Source organism: Mycteria americana, chromosome Z (assembly GCF_035582795.1).
Source record: "Mycteria americana isolate JAX WOST 10 ecotype Jacksonville Zoo and Gardens chromosome Z, USCA_MyAme_1.0, whole genome shotgun sequence".
NCBI lineage: Eukaryota > Metazoa > Chordata > Aves > Ciconiiformes > Ciconiidae > Mycteria > Mycteria americana.
In genome coordinates, this window is record NC_134396.1 from 7,057,820 (window position 1) to 7,077,878 (window position 20,059).

Consider the following 20,059-nt stretch of genomic DNA (forward strand, 5'->3'; position numbering starts at 1 on the left):
CCTTCCTCGGGGGGCAGCGGACGGGAGGTGCTGATCTCCTCTCTCTGGTGACCAGCGACAGGACACGAGGAGATGGAGTGGAGCTGTGTGCGGGGAAGCTCAGGTTGGACATTGGAAAAGGTTCTTCACTGAGAGGGTGGCTGGTCACTGGAACAGGCTCCAAGCCTGTCAGAGTTCAAGGAATGTCTGCATGATGGTGTAGTCATGTGGTGTAGTTTTAGGTGGTCCTGCGAGGAGCAGGGAGTGGGACTTGATCCTGATGGGTCCCTTCCAACTCGAGATATTCTGTGATTCTATTCTGTCATTCTAAGAAAAAAAGAATTACAAATTTTGCCGTTTCCCCAGGTAAAAAGGAAGGGTAGAGCTGGGCACTTACACTCATTTAAAGAATAGTTGAATTATTGAGGAGGCATCCATGAGTTCTAGTTGGAAAAAAAAAATGAGTTGAGAATTTTCCTACTACTTGATTGACCTGTGTAGGAGCGCTTTCAGCTGTGAGTTAAACCTTGATTGCTGTGGAGTATCCAAATAGGTGCGGGGATAGGTGCTTGTTAGCCACTCATGAGTGGAGAAGTAAGGCATTTTTTACAACATGTAGGAGCAATGGACATGAATTGCCAACTGAAGCTTCTGCAGTTTTCCCAATACCTGTCTCCCAGTAGCTCTTAAAGTCAGTGATATTGATGCTATTTGTATGTCTTTGTTGTGATTTTGGACTTAGTTGTAGTCTTACTAGCTTTTGAACAAATTTATGTTGGTTCATAGAATTTTACATATTGGTTCATAGAATTTTAGATATAAGAAGTGTGCATCCCTGCCAACAATATTCATATGCTCTAAATGCATTGTAAAGCACCCTTTCAAGTTGTCTGGAGTCACAGAATAATTTAGGTTGAAGAGAGCATCTGGAGCTCATCTGTTTCGATCCCCTGCTTAGCGCAAGGCCAACTTAGTTCAGGTTGCTCAGGTAGCAGCAGGCTGTGCAGTGAACTAAAAGGTGAATTTCTGAACAAACTGAAATTTCAGGGCTTATGGCAAACAGAAGACTAGAGCACTACAAAGTAATGTGTGCAAACTCTAGAGATATTTGAATTTTTTACTGCATTGGACTATGAAATAAGTCAGTTCTCTGGTCTTTTTTATTTAAAAGGAAAAACAGATTGTTAAAAATATTTTCTTAGTTGCTTATGTCCTACCTTTACTATTTTTAAATCTACACATTTTCAACTCCAGCAAAACAATAACGCTTCGCCCCACGTGGAGAACATAACTGGTAAGGGAGCATAAGTCCCTTAGTTTTCATCTTCAGAAATAATAAAATTTAATACTACTGTGTCCATTAACCTTAGACTTTTAGCCTTACACAAAAGTCAGACAGGAATATAGGGGCTGCTTCAGTAGCAGCAATACTGTGATGTGAGCAGACCATGGTGACGAATATATGAGAAAATGATGTTCTGCGTGGTTATCCATACAGATACAGGACTGTATCATGACTCTTTGGAGACCTGAGGCTAAGAACCTTACTTCTTCTCTACAAAAGATGCTGTCTTCCTTTCTGAATTTTTGGGAGGAGGAGGGAAGTGTCATACGCTTTGGTGTGTATTCCAGAAAATATGATAAATATAAAAATGTATATATTTATAAATTATATAAATTAGAAATATTAAAATATATTTTAATATAAATATATAACATATGATAAATATAAAAATTAATATAAATATATTAAAAGCACTTTATATACTGCAGTTTGGCCTGGTCTTTATAAGCCTTTCATAAGTTTTTATGGAGGTTGTACTACAACATACGAAGTTTGTTACTTCATACATAAATACAAAGTAAAACTCACTTTTAAAATTTTCTGTAGTCCAAAGTGCATAGTTAATCTTTACAGCTGAGTCAGACTTCACATTCTTTAGAATAGATTCTGTAACTTTAAAAATCAAAATACATTTAAGACTTACAATTTGCTCTCTTTTGTTACTTACCTCTGTTAGATTATGGTTCATTGGTAATGGAACTGCAGAAAAGTGGCTGTGAGTGAGATCTAAGACAGCAGCAAAACTGGTTAAAACTAATTGTCATGCATATAGGATCAGCTGAGGTGTTGCTTCAGAGAGCTTTTAATTGCTTGACTGCTTTAATTTCATTTCAGTTGATTTTTCACTGGTTTAATGGAGAGTTCTGCTGAGTGTTAGTTCCAACCTAAGTTATTTATTGGAGTGAAGAAGAACTTGAGATCCCAATGAGCCTTAACTATTTTATAGCCATGACTAATCAGCTTTTTAGAAAGCATCCTGTTTTCCTAGTGATTTACTCTTCCTGCTTGAGCAGTATCATGCAAGACTGCTCTTGAGTCATTTCAGTTCATGCAGGTGACAGTAACTTGAACTGTGGAGATGTTCTTTACCAGAAGTCTTCCCCTTTGATCTTAATCAGATGTACCCCTTAGGGAGATTGATTACATCCCACCCTTATCTTTACTAAGTGGGAGATGAGATCTCAGTTTGTTGCCTTCTTGCCCCATTTGGAAAATGACACAAAATTGTACCTCCTTTTACTGTCACAGCTTTCAGAAGTCAATCACATAATACCTGTAATTCATCTAATGTTCTGTATAGAAATAAAAATATTTAAGTTAGATGTTGCTGGAATAGTAAATGAAGGACTTCTTGTGTGCAAAGTGCTACATAGTGTCACGAAAATACCAGTGCTCAGGTTTTTTTTTTTAAATAACATAGCATTGACATAGATTTTGAATTATTATTAATTCAAAAGCATAGTTACTCTTTACAGAGCTCAATATACTTCATTAAAATCACTGAACCTGTTACTCATTGCATGAAAAGATCTTAGGGGGATGGTTCTCTAACCTACTCTATGGATGGTTTTCTGAAGAGTTGCTTAGACACTTTGCCGATTTGAACTGGAGAAGTGATACGCTTGGATGCAGACATCCATGATTGCCAGCCTAATGGCTGATGCAAAGCAAAACAACCTCTTTCTTCAGTCAGATTTGTGTGTGAAGACTTCATCAACAAGAAACAAAGCAAAGTAGCTGTCAGTGCCAGCAAGAAAGTAATTCAAAACTAACAAGCTTTTTTTCTCTTAGTGTGGTCTAGTTGCCCAAATGCTCATCACTGATGCAAACAAATATATTTAGGGAAATGCAAAAGGAAATACTTTAATATTTAAGGAAATACTAAGGGAGAAAGGCTTACAGGAATTTGGGCACTATGACCTTGTTCAGTTTTTGCCTGTACATTGGCCTAAAGAAGGGATTTTGTCAAACAGGCTGAAGCCATTATAACTACCTTGAGTTAAACTTGAGAAAAAATTCTTCAGGGAAGAAACCTTCACAACCACACAGTTTGGAACACCTAAATGAATTATTTTTTATTAACACGTGTGAGCCCTGCAACCATTGTTTTCAGTACAGTATATGCCTTTAATTTGAAGACCATTTTCTTAGTCTGAAGAGGCCTTTTTCTGTATCACTCTTTTGGGATTCTAAACAGTATTCTGGAGCATGTTTGTGTGGTTTTTTTAAAGCCCTCAGGTGATTTGCCTTCCAATTTTTCTTCTACAGAATTTGAATGTATTTAAGATAGTGGTCAGTGCAATGCATTCTCCTCTCAATAATATCTAAAGCTTTATTTAACATAATTTTCCTTTTATGTAATTTATTCTTGTGCATTGGTTCTTGAAGCTGTTCGTTTGGTTTGGTGGGGAGTTTTTGTTTGTTGTGTGTTGTGTCCCCCCCCCAGTTATCCTGTGTTCACAATGTAATCACTGTTTTTAGATTTCTTCTATTTTTCTGTATTCTAAGCAGCACTGAATATAGGATGTATGTGGAATCTTAATCCTTCTTCCTTAGAAGTATGGACTCTTACTGGCATAATAATTGCATGCCTGCATACCGCCTTCTACTGCTTTCTGTCCAGCAGTTAGCTTAGTTAACCTTTTTTGGTTTTCCACAATTGATCTGTTTTCACCTCCATATTCCTTCTTAGCTTTTTTTTACCTACTTGTATGTTAATTCCCATAATATTTCTTTTCATATCTTTTCTTCTGAAGTTGGAAAGTTTCTCCCACCAAGCCTTTAGTTTTACTTATGTTCAGACTATTTGTTTTGATGTGAGGAAAATTCTGCTGAGCATTAGTAACTACATTGGAACTACCCTATCTTTCCAACAGCTGTTAATGGAAAAGACATATAGTAATGTTATTCTTTTGCTTTTAATCAGAATTTTCTATCATTTACTTTCCTCTTGATCTTCTACTTTCTGTATATGATTTATATTTTAATATGTTATACTGTCTTCCAGGATAGTGATTACATTCCGAGCAGATTGCTGGTGTCCTCATCTGTTAGTAAAAATGATGTATTATGTGTAATGTATTTTCTAACTGGTTTTAATTATGTAAGAACGCTTGATTTAGAAATAACTGTTTCAAGATATATACGTTTAGCAAAACAAATCACATATAAGAAAACAAATGTATTTTTATTTAGATAGGTTAAGAGCAATTAGTTTAAATTTTGAGGGTCTTTTGAAAATCTGTGGAGGAGGTATAGATAAAAATCTTTTTAGAAAGGAAAAAATGTCTTGTAAAACTTTTAGGTCCCAGGTGAAACTTACTGGTTTGAATTAAAGCATTCAGAATCTTTGAAGTTAAAGACTGGAGACAGCAAGGTATTCATCTGAATTTTGCATTGTGCAGTATAGTTCAGTGGGAATTCACAAGGGAGGGGGAAGTCTAGAGCAGAATCTTGGAATTTCTTTTATGATCCGTTCTGAAATCTTCCCATTTGTGTGGCTGGATGCTGTTTCTTGTGCTTTGAGTTAACAGCTGCTGTTGATAAACGTCAACATTTATAATGTAGGATTATTTTTTTTATGTGTTGTTTTTTGTCATTCCTTCTCTCTGCCAGTGTGATGTGTGAAATACGTCTGCTATAATCTTTGACTTTGAGAATTATGGAATTTTGGAGTTGGTCATTTTGATGAGCTGATCTGCAAATACTTTGGGGGAATTTTCAGGTTCTGAAAGAAGTAACAATGTATTTAAAACAATTTTGTGCAAAATTCCACAGGGTATTTTTTCCCATCACTTTGGACAGGCCCTTAGAAGGGAATAGATGAAACACATATGTAATTCATATGCAAATACAATATAACTTCATGTACAGGACCTGCTGATTCAAAAAAATTAAGAAAACATAGTCTTTTCATATTGGCTTGTTTTGTACATTAGTTGTGTCTCCAGCTCTGCGTATATTCTCCATGGGTAATCTTCCTGTAATGCAAAAACTGAAGCAAGGAAGAGATGCATAGATGATGTCCCCATGTTCATCACTGCATGGTCAAGGGCCTAATTAATTGTACGAACTGAAGAGATTCTTTTCTCCTATTGATAACCTTGAGGAAGGAAGGGACTGGATGGCTGAATGACTTAAGCAAATAATTTCTAAATCTGAGTTCTGCCTGGATGATATGTGTCAATACTAAATTGGCAGCATTTGTAGTATGTTAATTACTAGCTTATTTCTAGGAAGTTAGTTGCTACTTTTAAATTTCTACCCTTTTGAAGAATGCCTTTTTGTATTGTTGGCCTGACCAGTGGTTTAATCTGGGAAAACACAAAAATTACTCAGTCTGGAAGGCTTCTGAGCTTTGCATTTCAATAAAAACAGACTTCTTATGCCATAAGTAAGAGGTTCTGTTGTCAAGTATTCTACTGTGTCTTTACAACTGTGTGTTTATTATAACCTGAAAGGGGTTATATAGATGTATTGATGGGTAACTCTTTGTATCTGAATGCATCTGATGGCCAGTTCCCCAGCCAGAAGTGATTGTATGTCCTAACTTGCTAGTGTGTGCTGCTGCTGTTTTCCTCTCGTGAACATGCCACACAGCTGACTTGAAAGCAGTCATGCCAAATTTGGCACGGCATTATAACTGTTATATTCTGTTCCTTGCTTTTATTGTCCTTACCCAGTCTGTCTCTTTCCATCTCCACTCTTCTCCCTGACTGCCATTTAGGAGTTCTGGTTCCTTAGCCGAGTTAATACTCATTCATAGTCAATTATTCTCTGTCTCAAATCTTGCATATATTGGCCAGCAGCAGGATTTTTGCTTAGTAATTCAGGAGGTCTACTCTCCATCTATGCTCTCTCAGACATGCTTATGTATCATTTCAATTTTAAGTTGGTTGCTTTTTATTTCATTCGGACTGGGCAATGGGAGTAGTTCCTGTTCATTGTTACTAGATTTTTCCCCAAAAAATAGTAATTATAATTCAGCTGTAATTACCCAAATGGTGATAACTTCTCCTATCAAAAAAGGGGCTACCAGTTTTATTTGGAAATATGGAAAAATATAGTTTCATAGTTGCTTCAACCCATTTGCTGCATATCATATAAAAGTGAATTTTGATGTTTTTGTTTGTTTCTTACTCTGGTAAAATGTTTTATCTATTAAAGTTTCTGTTTGTTTTTTACATTTAGAGATTATTTAAGTAACAGAGAAGCTGAAGAATTGTTATAAATTATTAAGTTGTGGCAATTTTTTTGGCAGTTCCTTCTATAGTTATGATTTTACTTATGTTGGATGTGACTTTTCTTGTATTCTGGTTTAAATTATTTTAACTCTGTTCAGATGTTGGGAGTAGGTAGCATATTTAGAAGTTTTTCTGCCAAACAAGTATGGAAAGTTTCTCTGGATTTCTCGGTCTGTTTGTCTGTACAAATTTTTTCAGTATCTGGCAGGTGATTCAACCTGCATTGGGTCCCATGTGCTCAACAGAAGACTATAACTTACTTCTGCTGAAAGAGGGCAAAGAGAATACAGTAATGAAAGTTTTCTTGCTGACACAGTCTTGACCACCATATGCACAAAGTGCATCTTAACAGAACTTTTCAGCTATTGGTTATCTATCTATCTATTCTCTTTACATATTCTGTTTGAGGTAGTTTTTCACTGTATTATATAAGCATCTTAATTTCATTCCTGTGTAGGTAAGGTCGTTTTATGTCATAAAAAAGATGAAACAAATCTTGCTTTAAGATCGCTTACTTTTTTATAAAGAGGCTTAATTTAACACTTGTAAGAATGTGTTTTCTATCACCGATAAGATGACTTGGAATTCTGTGCTCTGCCGACCAATTCTGTTGCAGCAGTATTTGTATGATGATTTTGAAGTATGTTATAGCTTTCCAAGGTTGCCTTTTTGGGCAACCTTATATCACAAAGGTAGGCATTATAATATATTACCAAGATAAGCATTATAATATAGTTACTAGATGTACAACATTAAGCCTGATCTGTACTTTTAGCAGTAATGTATTCTGTTGGGGTTTTTTTGTATTTTAAGTGTGATAAGTATAGACTTAATATATTTATACTATATTAAATGTCAGTAACATTCATTATTGTGCAAGAGAGTTTTGCAGTCCAGTAGAAGTGGAGGAGATGGGACAGGCAGAGCTTAGTGGAATTTGACAGGTCAGGCTTTTAATGTTTGAATTGGTTCACTCCTTGAATTTCAGCAGACTGTATTAGAATAGTATTAGAATGGGCAGTGGCTTGCTGAGTCAGTACTTAGAGAAATTTTCCATGCTTGCAGGCTGGGAAATGCAGCTACATAAATACCTTTAATAATTTGTGTAATACAGCAGCATTGTCAAAAATTAATTTTATCAGAAATTTTGACTTAGTAATAACATCATAAGAACACTAGAAAAAAGGGGGGGGGGGGAGAGAAAAACCGTTTGTGGGGGAACTCCACTGCCCCCAAATCCCAGTAATTAAATTAGTTGTTTATTATGGGTCATTTAACTTCTCAGTGGTCAGGAAAATATCCACATTACCTTTCCAAAAGAACATTCCCATCCTTTTCTAAGTTGCTTTCAATTGCTCTTGGCAAATACAGGAACTTTACAAAATCTGTTTTGCAGATGTGGAATCCACCATTTAAAAAGTTAAATTTAAACTTGTGGATGTGGAACCTTTTTCATGGAAGTTTTCTTTGAAAATAAATTTATGAAAGAGAAATTAAAAATATTTATTTGGCTGTGACTATCATTCAATATATGAAAATTTGATGTGATGAAGGAATGACATTATATGTTGGAGGGATAGTTTTAAAAAAAATCCCTAATGTTGTTTTTACTAAAAAACAAACTTTCGTTAAACATAGTTTGTTTTCAGGTGGAAAAAAGCCTCAGTCAGGAAATGTTTTCCTTTTGTTTTCAGTGGAGTTCAAAAATATCTTGGTTATACCTATCAACAGATAAATATTAGTGTTATACTTCTGCTAAATGCTGCAACATAGAGTGTAAAACAATGTTCTTCTTTAATCCCACACTTACTTAGGCCTAGGGAGATACTCTCAGTAAGAGGCTTTTTTGACCAAAATAAGCCTCCTGAAACTGATCTGATTGATCCAGGGATAAAATTTTTTATTTGTTTCAACACAAACAACATTAGATTGGACCCAGAGTAGGTTAGGAAGTGAAAATGGGACTTCTCTAATGCCATCTCAGTTATTTTTTCATTATGTCTGATTATGTCTGAGGAGGAGGAAGAATCATTAAATGACACAAAATATTCTGTAAAAAAACCAGAGGCATAATTCCAACTTGTGCTCTCTGACTTGACTGTGGTATGGTATGGTGACTGAGGATCAGTAGCAGAAGAGGAGAGAAAATACAGAAGCAGACTTAGTTAGCATTTGTTTGCCATATTGCCAGTTTAAAGACATGTTCCCTGAAGGTAAATTGTCTGAGTTTCTGTGCTTCCTTTCGTGTTTATCCCCTTTGCTTCTGGCTAGAATGGGAGGAGTTAACAAGTATTAGGTGTTGTGAGGGAAAGGGACTGGAAAACGGCTTCAAGTAAGTTTCACGTGTAAACAGTAGACAGGGGGAAAGCATCAAAGTGCCTGCTGAAGGAAGAGACAGGATGCTCACATAGTTCTTTGCAGAGCATGGAGGGTAAAAGGGGCATGTCAGAATAAATTAGCCTGTCATACTCAGACTGTGTTGTGAAGGCCCTTAGAATGGGGTAGTGAAAGTATCTCTCTGAGGTCCTTCAGTGATGCCTATGTTTCTAGTCCATCTCTGGTCTGAAAGAAAATATAAAACATATATAGTTTATAGATGACTCCTAATGTTTTGGTTGGTGGTGATTCAGTCACAAACCGTGGGCTGATTGATTCAACTGAAATTTTGTCCATGGTATTATGAGATATGTTTGCGATACAATGTCAATTTTTTAATAAAAATTGGAAATGTTTCCAAAAATAATAAAAATGTTTAAAAGATCTGATGTAAAAGAAGCGATTAAAGAGCTCAGTCTTAGCTGAAGAATTAAGGGCTCTCTGGGAATAATTGATCAATTTGTAAGTAATATATAGATGATTTCTTACAAAATATTTATTTTATTTTAGTAGAAAAGTTTTATAGTTAGATCCAGTAGAAGCAAGACAACAGTAAACACATATTCAGTGTGGGGACATTAAGAAAACATTGGGGGGATGTTAAAGACGTACTGTAGTCTATGTGGACATTTTTAACAGGGCATATAACTCGTGTGAGGGAGTGTGGCCAAATGTCTGCAGCAGAAGCAGCAGCTCAGGAAACTTGGATTTTTCGTCTGACCTGCTGATATTACAGTTGATTTAGGGCTCACTTGTTTTTAGTCTGTGTTATAAGAGATAGAACTATACAAGTGTTACTTCTTTCTTTACAGTTGAAAGGTAAAATGAATAAGAAGGCTTGAATATGCTCTATAGTGTTGTGAAGCAATTGAGGTTTTGACAGGACACTGAGCCCTAAAGAGAGGAGACTGAAGCCTTTAAAAAAGTCTTTCCGTGCCAGCCGGAATGAAGAATTAGGATGGTGAAGGATTCTCAGAGATTGTTTTTGGAATTGCAGCTGAGATGCTTGTGAGGCATCTTAGATGATAAGGCAAATAGGGGGAGGCAAGCTTTAAACTTCCCTGTGCATAACCATGTTACTAGGTGCACCATCTGAGAAGTGGGTATGCCAAGGCAGTCCTGGGAAACTTGCGCTATAAGAGAGGAAGTAGCTTTCCAGCAGGAGATGGTCATCACAAGAGGAGGAAGAGAAGCTGGAGGTACAGGATACTCAAATAAGATTCTGGAAGGATTGAATATTATGAGGGAAAGGGACTGGAAAAAGACTCGAGGAGGAGGGGAATCTCAGAATCTCATAATGGTTGAGGATGGAAACGACCTCTGAAGATCCTCTAATCCAACCATCCTGTTCAAAGAAGGATCACCCAGGCATCTAGCACGTGGCCATGTCCAGAGAGGTTTTGAATAACTCCAAGAAGGGTGACTCCGTAACCTTGCTGGGCAACCTCTTCCATATAGCAGAATGAATTTATTTAAGTGACCCTAGAAAATGCATCATAATCTAATATTTCATTAAAAATGAAAAAAAAACCAACCCAAAGCCCAAACCAACCATCAGAACACTTGAATGTCTTACGCTAGAGCTCCAAAAAGAACAATGAAGTGATGCCATACAGATATGAGAATTGAAGACTTTTAAAAATGAGACTAATGTTGACTTCATTATGGACAACCGGAGATTCATTCTACTTCGGTTACTGATTTCTCATTACTGTTGTTAAATGTGTGATTAAATATAACTTCTATGAGCTATTTCCAGCTCATTTTCTTGCCTGTTTTATCCTAGAATTATATCTATGTCAGTTCTGTAGCCTGTCTGGTCTTGTAGCTCTGATGAAAGTACCTAATATTATGCCGCAGTGTCTTGTCTTGTTGTGGAGAAAGGGCAGCCTTTGTTAAAGTGGTGTTTGCTTTGCTAGAGACCAGTGAATTACGTGCTGTTGGATCATAGGCAATGTTTGTATAGTCTAAACAAATGAGGTTGTCTTGAGAACTTAGTGATTTTTTTTTTTCTTTCTAAATAAATGATCTTCCTTCCTTTGCCAAATCCTGAAACTCTTCTCTGCATTAGATGCCAGAAGAGTTTTGAATTTTTATCTGGAAAGAACTCAACATATTAAATGGACAGAAAACATTTGTATCTAAGACAGTTTAAAGAGTCCACCTGTATCTCAGTGTTTTAGTTCTCTCTCATTTGGATGTTTTTGTGTATCTAAGAAACATTGAAGATCCAGGCAGATATTCTTTTTCCATTAAAAAGAAAAAGGATGTATTTATTTTGCTAATAATGTGGGAAAAACTCAACTTGAAAAAAACAATGTTACATAAATGAGTCTTTGTAAAATATTTGAAGAACACTTTTACAACAGAACTCTAAGACCTTCAGGATTCGTGGAAGAGAACTACAATAATATTGCAATTAATTATTTAAAATGCCTTTTTAAAATAAAGAAAAGTCTGAAGAATAACCAGCCAGTCTGCAATAGTGCCAGTTAAAAGCAGGTTTGTCAGTTGTTGTCACGTCAGAACAATTAAGACAATCTGTTTAGTTAATGAATTTGTATAAGCATTCATGCCTGTTTCCTGAAGTCTTCATTCTTGTAAAGGACCGAATACTTTCATCTTCCTGATTTCCATTGACAGTGGAGACTATGTAGTACTTGCGTATTAACCTTTGGTCATTTGTCCAGTTGTAAATAATTTTATATACATGAGAGTTTGGGAGGAACTGATTTTGTTGTTGTTGTTGTTGTTTGTTTGTTTAACCTTCACATGCATGTTAGTGAATGTGATGTTTTTTACTTGGAAAGTTGTCATGTTAGTTTCATGACTACCATAACCGTATCTTAAATGCTATTTTACTATTACAACTTTATTTGAACAATATTATATGCCATTTATGCTGAAAACGGTGTTTGGTTATATCATAAGAATAATTTTTTCGTATGTAGTAACTTTGTCTAAAACAACTCTTTATTTAAACCTTTTTCCAGAACTGTGAGGACATGGGATGTTAACAATGAAAAAAAGCACAAAGGTGTATTTAAACCACGATCAGTTCAAGGTAAACGGGTGATTCCAACAACTTGCACATACAGCAGAGATGGTAAACTTATTGCAGCTGGCTGTCAAGATGGCTCCATCCAGATCTGGGATAGAAATATGAGTGTAAGTCAAGTATTTGATAACAATATATGCTTCTAATATATCAAGTGCTAAATGTGGAAGCTGATAAAATCAATTTTGGTACTTTTACACTTACATTTTATCCCCCCCCAATAACTCATAGGCAAAATTTAATACTTCTTCTGCCTCTCTAGAACTGATCATTCAGTGTGCTGCTATTCAGTTCAAAACAGTGAGGAACCTCTTTGCAGTCTGTTTTTTAAAGAAACAAATTTGGCCACATACCTATACTTAGAATATTATTCATTTAAGATGTGATGCTTGTGGAAAAAGCGGTAATTTCTTGTTAGTCCTTACATAATTAAAAATGTGTACTTTCATATTTTATTTGAAATATTTAATACATTAAGCAGTAACTCATAAAATTTCATACTGAAATCAGTTATTCATCCAGACACCAGGCAGAGGAGAATAGCATCAAGTGGGTGAGGATAAGGGTAATACCGCATGTTAAATGCCACATGTTGTTATGTTGTCCAACATGTAAAATTAACACTGAGGCAAATGTGAACAATTTATGTAAATGCAATGTGGTCAGAAAGAGTCAGAATGAGAACAATTTCAAATTCTTTAAAATTATGAAATATTCTCTGTAGTTTCTTCTGTTCATATTGAACTTAAAATTGAATTTCCAGTAGTTATGAATCTAACTGACAAAGAATACATACAATTCTTGCTACTACTTTATAGTTTGAAGCTTAGAGCAATCGGTGCTCCTTGTTGTTTTGTGTAGTATAGCTTACAAACCAGTCCAGTTCCAAGAGTTTAATTTTGCAATGTCGAGTGCAAATTCACCAGGCAAAGTTTACTGCTTTTAAAATTAATCATCCTAATAATCATCCATATCTCCTTTATACCCATCTTACCCAAAGAATTGATGCCCAGTCCTTTTCACTTCAATGGGATAAGTACTTACGGCATGTGTAGGAGGAGAAAATGAGATTTGGGTCAATTTTTTTGGAAGCCAAAGTAAGATTACAGAGGAAGTGTGGCGGGGGGGCAGGATCCTTTGAATCAAACTGACATCATAAATCTTTGAAAGCTGTACAATTCCAGTAGGATAGCTTTGGGGAAATAATACTGAACTAATACAAGTTACATTAGTCTTTTCAACTTCATCTTTTAAAACATTTGATTTTAAAAAGGAAATCAGGCAATTTAGGGAACTTTACACAAAGATTGAATAAAATTTGATTGCTGGAGGCAAGAGGAAATGTATAGATGTAAAAGGAAAAGAAAGCCCATTGATCATATTCAAAGTACAGCCTGTATTTTGGGATTGTCATCTATTTTTATTTCTGTTTTTATTTCCACTATAAACCCAGTAAAACTTCCTAATGGCATGAAGCTTGAGAATTCATCCTAAGTGTAAACTTGTTCTAACAGAATAATAAATTTTTCAGAGACTGGCTTTCATCACCTGTGTATGTTGTTTATTTTAACATATACAGTATTGAAATATTAAGCTTTCTGGTGTAGTTTTAACAATAGTGCTCTTGGTAGTCTGCTTTTTCATGTGCTTTTCTTTTTGAATTTTTGTGTGTCTATAAGATGACGTATTGCAATGCTGATTGAGTGCAGTTTAAGGTGATTATGAATAATTTAAAGATATATCCTGTGCATCTTGTGCAGTTTCCAACTGGTCACCCCTGTATAACAATGCAAGACGAAAGTGATTTCCTAGTGGAAATTAAGTTGGTAGTGTCCTTGGATTTGTATTTTTAAAGCCTAAAGAATTTTTGTCTTTGCTTTTGTTGGTGTCATTAAGAAATGTGCAAGATTTTTGTGTAAAGGAGCAGAATAAATTTTTTTTTTAGTGGCATTCTTATCTAAAACTGCTGGTTTGCCTCTGCAAATTCTGTGTATAGTTAAAATCAGGCATTTCAAAAGACATCTTCATGAAATAGTTAAAAAAAGAAAAAGCCTTCATCTTACATTTGGGGAGTGGGGGAGGGATAAGAACAAAAATTAAAAAGGAACATGTGTTCAAAGTAGGATTTACGAAGAGGAGGATGGGATTGACTCCTGCACTGGGATGGTGAAAGCACTTTCGGGCTTGACAGGATGCAGAGGTGCTTGCAAAAGGCATCAAGAAAATGTTAAGTCATGACAAAGTGGTGCAGTTTTGGGGGTACGAGCTGTAGGTGACACAGGAAAATAGGTAAAGCTGTGGAGAATCAAGATGTGAGGGTTAAGCTGCTTGAAGAAATATGTAGTAGAAATATTAACTTCTGATTTTTGAAGAAGAAATTTTTTTAATTCCCATCCAGCAGATATCATTTGACGTTGTTGAAACAAGTGTAGAGCTGTATACACAGATTTTGCTGTACTAAGTACAGCTCTGTTTCAAGTCAAAATTAAGACAGCATTTGTGTTTAACTTGAGAAGGCTCTATTGAGTCTGTAACAAAAATCACTAGCGTTTGAAAGCAGAAAATAGTTGCTATAATTTCCTATGATCGATTAGTTAGGAATGATTCTGGCATCATTATTTTGGCATATGGCATATGTATTTGGCACATATGCAGCAGGAAGGAGGACAGATTCAGGAAGGTGTTTAAAGTTAACTCTAACTTAGTTGACCATACTGTCATGCCAGAGCTGATCTGATAAAGGCCTGTTTTGACTGTCTGAATTCATTTTTGCATTTAAGCAAAAATATAAATGACATTTTAACCCTGCTGTTGAATGCCCCTACCACTGTTCCTGCATACGAAGGTAACAGCACAAACTAAATCCAGGAAGGTGTTCCTACCAGATATTATGGCTCACACTACATAGTATCCATAGTGCCTGTTATCCTGCTGTCTGTGAAGGTGTAGACACGTTTATTTTTGACAGGAGTAAAAACTGTCAAACAGAGAGCCCACTTCAGAGAGAGGGAAGTTTCTCTTTGCTTCAGTGAAAACATAAAGCCACTGCTTTCCCACAGGAGAAGGGTCATGAAAACAGCGGTACCAAGGGCAGAAGTGGATACCCCAGTAGGAACGAGGGCCTGATAATGCCCTTTCCTAGAGCAAAAGGGGCACTCATTAGAGGCTGGTAGAGCAGACCACACTGCTGCAGTGCTGGTAGGAAGCCACTCTTCCTCTGGGGGTTCAGAGACTGTACCACTTCACAAGGTGGCAGAAGCTCCCTGATGAAGCTCCCAGAAATCTTCCTTGCCACTGTAGCCATAGTGTCTGATTGCTGGTTATATGTTTATTATCCTCTGCTCTACGCATGACTTGATAGCTTTACACCTGACTACAGGAATCCTACTGATGTGTCTGTCAAAGGGCAAACAAATTAAAAACCAACCTGTTGTGTGGTGGCATCCCCATCACCACCGTGGTGTCCCTTGTGTTTGCTACTCAGTAGTGTAGAACTTCATCCAAAATGGTGTGATTAAATAATTCTTCGTGTTTTTTATTTTATTTTTATTTTTTTATTTAGAAAGAAACAAGATCTTTTCTAAGCCAAGTTTTATCATCCTTGCTGAAGTCAAAGTAGCTGCTTGTTGTAAGTTAGAGTCATGAATTAGTTGTTTTTTCCAAGCCACTCAGAGCCACCTCAGTATCTGCTTTTTTTTAATTATGTTGTTGTACCTAGGGAGTGATTTTGGTGTTTGATCAATTCCCTTCTTTAGTTCTGACTAGTAATGCACACCATGAGTGTTTCATTCAGTTTTCTGCTTCCACTGTTTTTCTGGTGCAATTCCAAATCTCCCAGCTGTATGTAGTGAGCGTAAAAACACTTTTGGAGGAAGACTTTTTTTTGTCTTCATGACACTGACATTGGTAACTTGCTAATGCTGAAGTTAGCCAAATGCATTCCAGCTCTGCCTTGCCTTTCTCCAAACTTCCTCAGCATGATCATGATCCATTATAATCACCTGCCTCAGAGGATTTTTTCGTTTTGTCATAAATCTGTGTTTTTTTCTAATGTATGTTATTTTGTCAGTGCATGGTTTTTCTTTAAGGTTCACGTACATGTGCATTTACAGTGCACATTAGCAGAATGATCTGTCAGCTTGTTTGAAATATTATGAACACTGTCAACTTGGCTTAAAATAACATCTTCAAAGGACATAAAAAATAACTTCCTTCAACTTCCAATGAATAGTGGAAACAATAGTGTGAAATAGTCAATCATAATGTAACACGTTAGAACGCTGTCAATTTAAATGTTCTGAGATGTGGAGAAGTGTCTGGCAAATATGGAGAGTTGGAGAGCGTTAGTGGTCAAAATTAAGAGAGGACCTTGAAAATTATTGATTCACAGGGTAGTGCAGTAAAACTACTAGATTTACCTGCAGTTCAAATAAGTTCAAATTCCTCATCTTGCCTGTGCTTGCCCATTCAGAGCTTTTTGCAAGACCAATAGTAATACATACTGCTAAACAAGCTGATCCATGGAGCCAGTCTTTCGTATAAAGAATGAAGTGTGTCTTGCAATCAGTAAACCTCTGTGTGCCCAGTCTTCCTGTATAGAAGTGGGAGTATCTCATTCATAGAGATACAGAAAGACTGAAGTCATTTTTGTGAAGACTATTAGTACACTTGATGAGTAGGTTAAAAATGCATAGTGAGTTAAAATTGATAGAAATCTCTATCAATTTTAACAAAAACAAAGAAGCTCTCCTCATTTTCCACACTAAACAGGAAAAGATCGAGATGTTTTTCATTGATTACAAATAGGATTTATTAGGTTTTGAGAAAGCTAAACTTCCTAGTTAGCCTTTCTTAGTCTTTCAAACTACCTGATGAGGCTACCTTTTATGTGAATTTTCCCTCCAGCTTTTCCAGGGTGCATTCAGCCCAGGACTGCATAAACAATTTCTCTGCATAGGGCAGCCTGAATCATGCTTCTCAGTTTCACACATCACATATTTTATGGTATATCATTGCATCTGTGGTACAGAAACATTGATAAGGATGTTGGGGATGCAGAGTTTGTAAGGAGCGGTGATGTCTTTTAAATGCCTTTAAGAAAACAGCTTGTACACCCCAAATCTTGTCTGGTTTTTTTCTAGCTATATTAAACTGGGTCTGTTTAGAAACCTTGAGTAATTTTTATAACCTTTTAGCTATCTAATGGCTGCACTGTAAGTAGTAAAGAATTAGCTTTGACAGATATATCTATAATAGGTTTATCTTTTTATGTAGTGTAAATCTGAACAGGAAAGATGCAATGTTCTCTGATTTTCAACTTAATTTAATTCTCATTAAACACAAATTGATTCAGTGCTCAGGGAAAGATTTTTATAGCTAGTGATTAACTTCTATTTTTTCACTTTCTTGTTTCATAAAAGACCTAGTGGTATGTTTAACTCCATTCTTCAGCTATTTCCTGCTCAAAAATGAGCCTCTACTACAGTATTGCTGAACTGCTGCTTTGCTAGTGTTTTCTTTTTTCCTGGCTTAAAAACCTTACTTTGATTTTTAAATTGCTAGAATAATTTATGTATTTTGGTCAGTTTTAAATTACTTAGCTAAAGCTCAAAGTGATTTTACAGAACTTAAAATGCACAATAATAATGAAATCCAACACTATACTAATATACTGCCCACGTGAATATCCCTGAAAGTGGTATGATCAAGTGGTAGTCCCAATAACCTGTTTTCCACACACCCTTAAGCCACACTATCCTCAAAATATAAGGGGAAGAAAAGTGGGATGTTTCAGTATGCACTGAAGTTAAGCAGATCTAAGCTCTGTACATTTTAATTACAAATACTCATGTTAAAAGTATTTTCCAAATAATTGCATGATTTATAGATGTAAGATAAATACATTTCTATATTTAGTGATTGTTTGCTTTGAAAGGGTTTTTGTAAGGTTTAGTTTTGTGGTGTGCAGTATGAAGTTTTAAGGTAGAGTTTTCAGAGATGAAAAGTTTTACAAGTATTGGAGCCATTTTGAAGAAATACTGTACAACTAAGGACACAGATTTAGATAGTGTGAAAAGATCATGTAAGATACTTTTTTTTTTCTTTTTTTGCCTAAATAGGGTTACCCTTTTGTTTTGCAATGGGAATCCAAGCCCGGATCTTATTTGGAAATTTTTTTGTAAACTTTATTTTGCTGTTCTTGATGGATTTTACAGCTGATGCTGCCAAGACAGAGTAATGAAAACTAGCAGTAAGATCTGAGACTTGCTGTAAATATTTTCGCCATTATCTGGAAGGTCCTTTGAGGGGATCTATACCCATGCTTTGGGAAGATGAGATTGTTGGACCTTTGCAGTTACAGGATGCTTTTTGCTTATGCTGACGTGCAAAAGACATAGACCTTGGTAATAAATTCTTGAAATGTATGTGTTATGTCTTTCTACTGGAAAGCTTTACTAGTGTGCATATGCCTTTTTAGATACAGTTTCTACCAGGCAAAGATCATAGTGTGTCTTTGGTATCTGGTATATCACACCATTACGCTCTTTTCACACCAGCTAGATTTTATTCATTATTTTGGCCATGGAATATTCACTTGTCTATCTGGATTTTTATTTTGGTTTTGCTTATATAGAATTTGGGGTTTATATTGATATCTTCACAGCATTAAAATTATTCCAGTGAAAAGTCAATATTTAATAGAAACAATTTACAATGACTATTCTTAAATTTGCTGAATATCACTACTACAGCTAAACAGCAGGCAAATCTTCCAATTTCCCCCAAGTATGTAACATGCTTCATGCTTTGAAGAGGGCAGTCTGGCTACATCTGGAAATTTCTTGTGTAAATACAAGATGAAAGATATCCAAATATACTATATTCCCCTTTCAAACTTAAGGTAAGTTTTCCATATCCATAATATCCTACCCTTTCATTCCATATGTGTATGTGCCAGACCTCTGCTCCAGAAACTGGAAATCACACGCAAGCTTGCCAGCAGCAAATATTAACAGATTCATATATTATTCCTTTTTGTATACGTCTGGTTTAGCCAGTACATCACTATCTATACCCTGAAGCTAGCTGCAGTAAAGAATCTGACAATCATATGCTAAGATAAAATGTGCCCTGCTGTATTTCTAAGTGCATTTCTCTCTTATGTGATAAACAGTTTATAGTTAAGAACTATCTAAATGTTTGCACTATCTAATATAGTGATGAAAGGCAATTCTAAATCTTGAAGTCTCTCACACCCCAGTGAAAATAGCATAAAGGATTTTACTTTGGATTCATGTATGGTTAAAGGAAAAAAGCTTATCCCACAAGGATTATATATCTTTCTTTGATTTACTGTTTAGAAAAATAACAGTAGAGCTTACAGAAATAATTTAAAAATGACAAATTGAGAAGAAAAGAGTAGGCATTATAGCAGCATGATTTGCTTTATTAATATTGTAGTGTTCTATTAATGTAACATGAATAATGTTACAGAAATAAAAAGATAAAATAATGAAAAATAATGAAACAGAAATAGAAGAGCCTTCTTGACCTAGCTTTGTTATTCTATAAAAATTTTCCTTTTATGCAGAGGCAAAAAGTTAAAAGTACAGATGATACATTTCATTCTATCAAGAAGTGAGCTCCAGAGTGGTCTGGTTTATCAGAAAAATGGCTTTTAGATACTGTAGTATATGCACTGCTCAAGCAAGCTGAACACTTCATTGGTTTAGAGCCTGATAGGGTTTGTAAATTACGAAAAGAATTTTGTGCTTGATGTGTGTATTAGGAAGCTAGTTTTGTGTCCAAATGTTTCTCATTGTGGTTCATAGTATGTCACTATTTCTTGAAGCTAGTGAGGAGATGAACAGCAGGTTTATACTGTGAATTTTGTAAAAGCAATGAAAAGTGTAGTTCTGTACTCTTGGTCATTAAGTTTGTTTTATTAGAGAAGCCTAAAACTCCCATATTTTAAAATACTTACAAAAGGAAAGCTGTTACAGCTTGATCAAGTGAAATTTATTTAAGAACAGAAAAGGAAGGAAATAATGACTTCTG

At 35.6% G+C, this 20,059-nt stretch overlaps 1 protein-coding gene across 2 annotated transcripts in view; it reads left to right on the forward strand.

Annotated features, from left to right (window-relative positions):
- The window catches only part of WDR70 (WD repeat domain 70), a 140,172-nt gene that overhangs the window by 68,067 nt on the left and 52,046 nt on the right, over positions 1-20,059 (forward strand). For both annotated transcript variants that reach the window (XM_075526438.1, XM_075526439.1), the window contains one exon: positions 11,937-12,111. In XM_075526438.1, the coding sequence (XP_075382553.1) occupies positions 11,937-12,111 (175 nt within the window). The remainder of the gene's footprint in view (positions 1-11,936; positions 12,112-20,059) is intronic.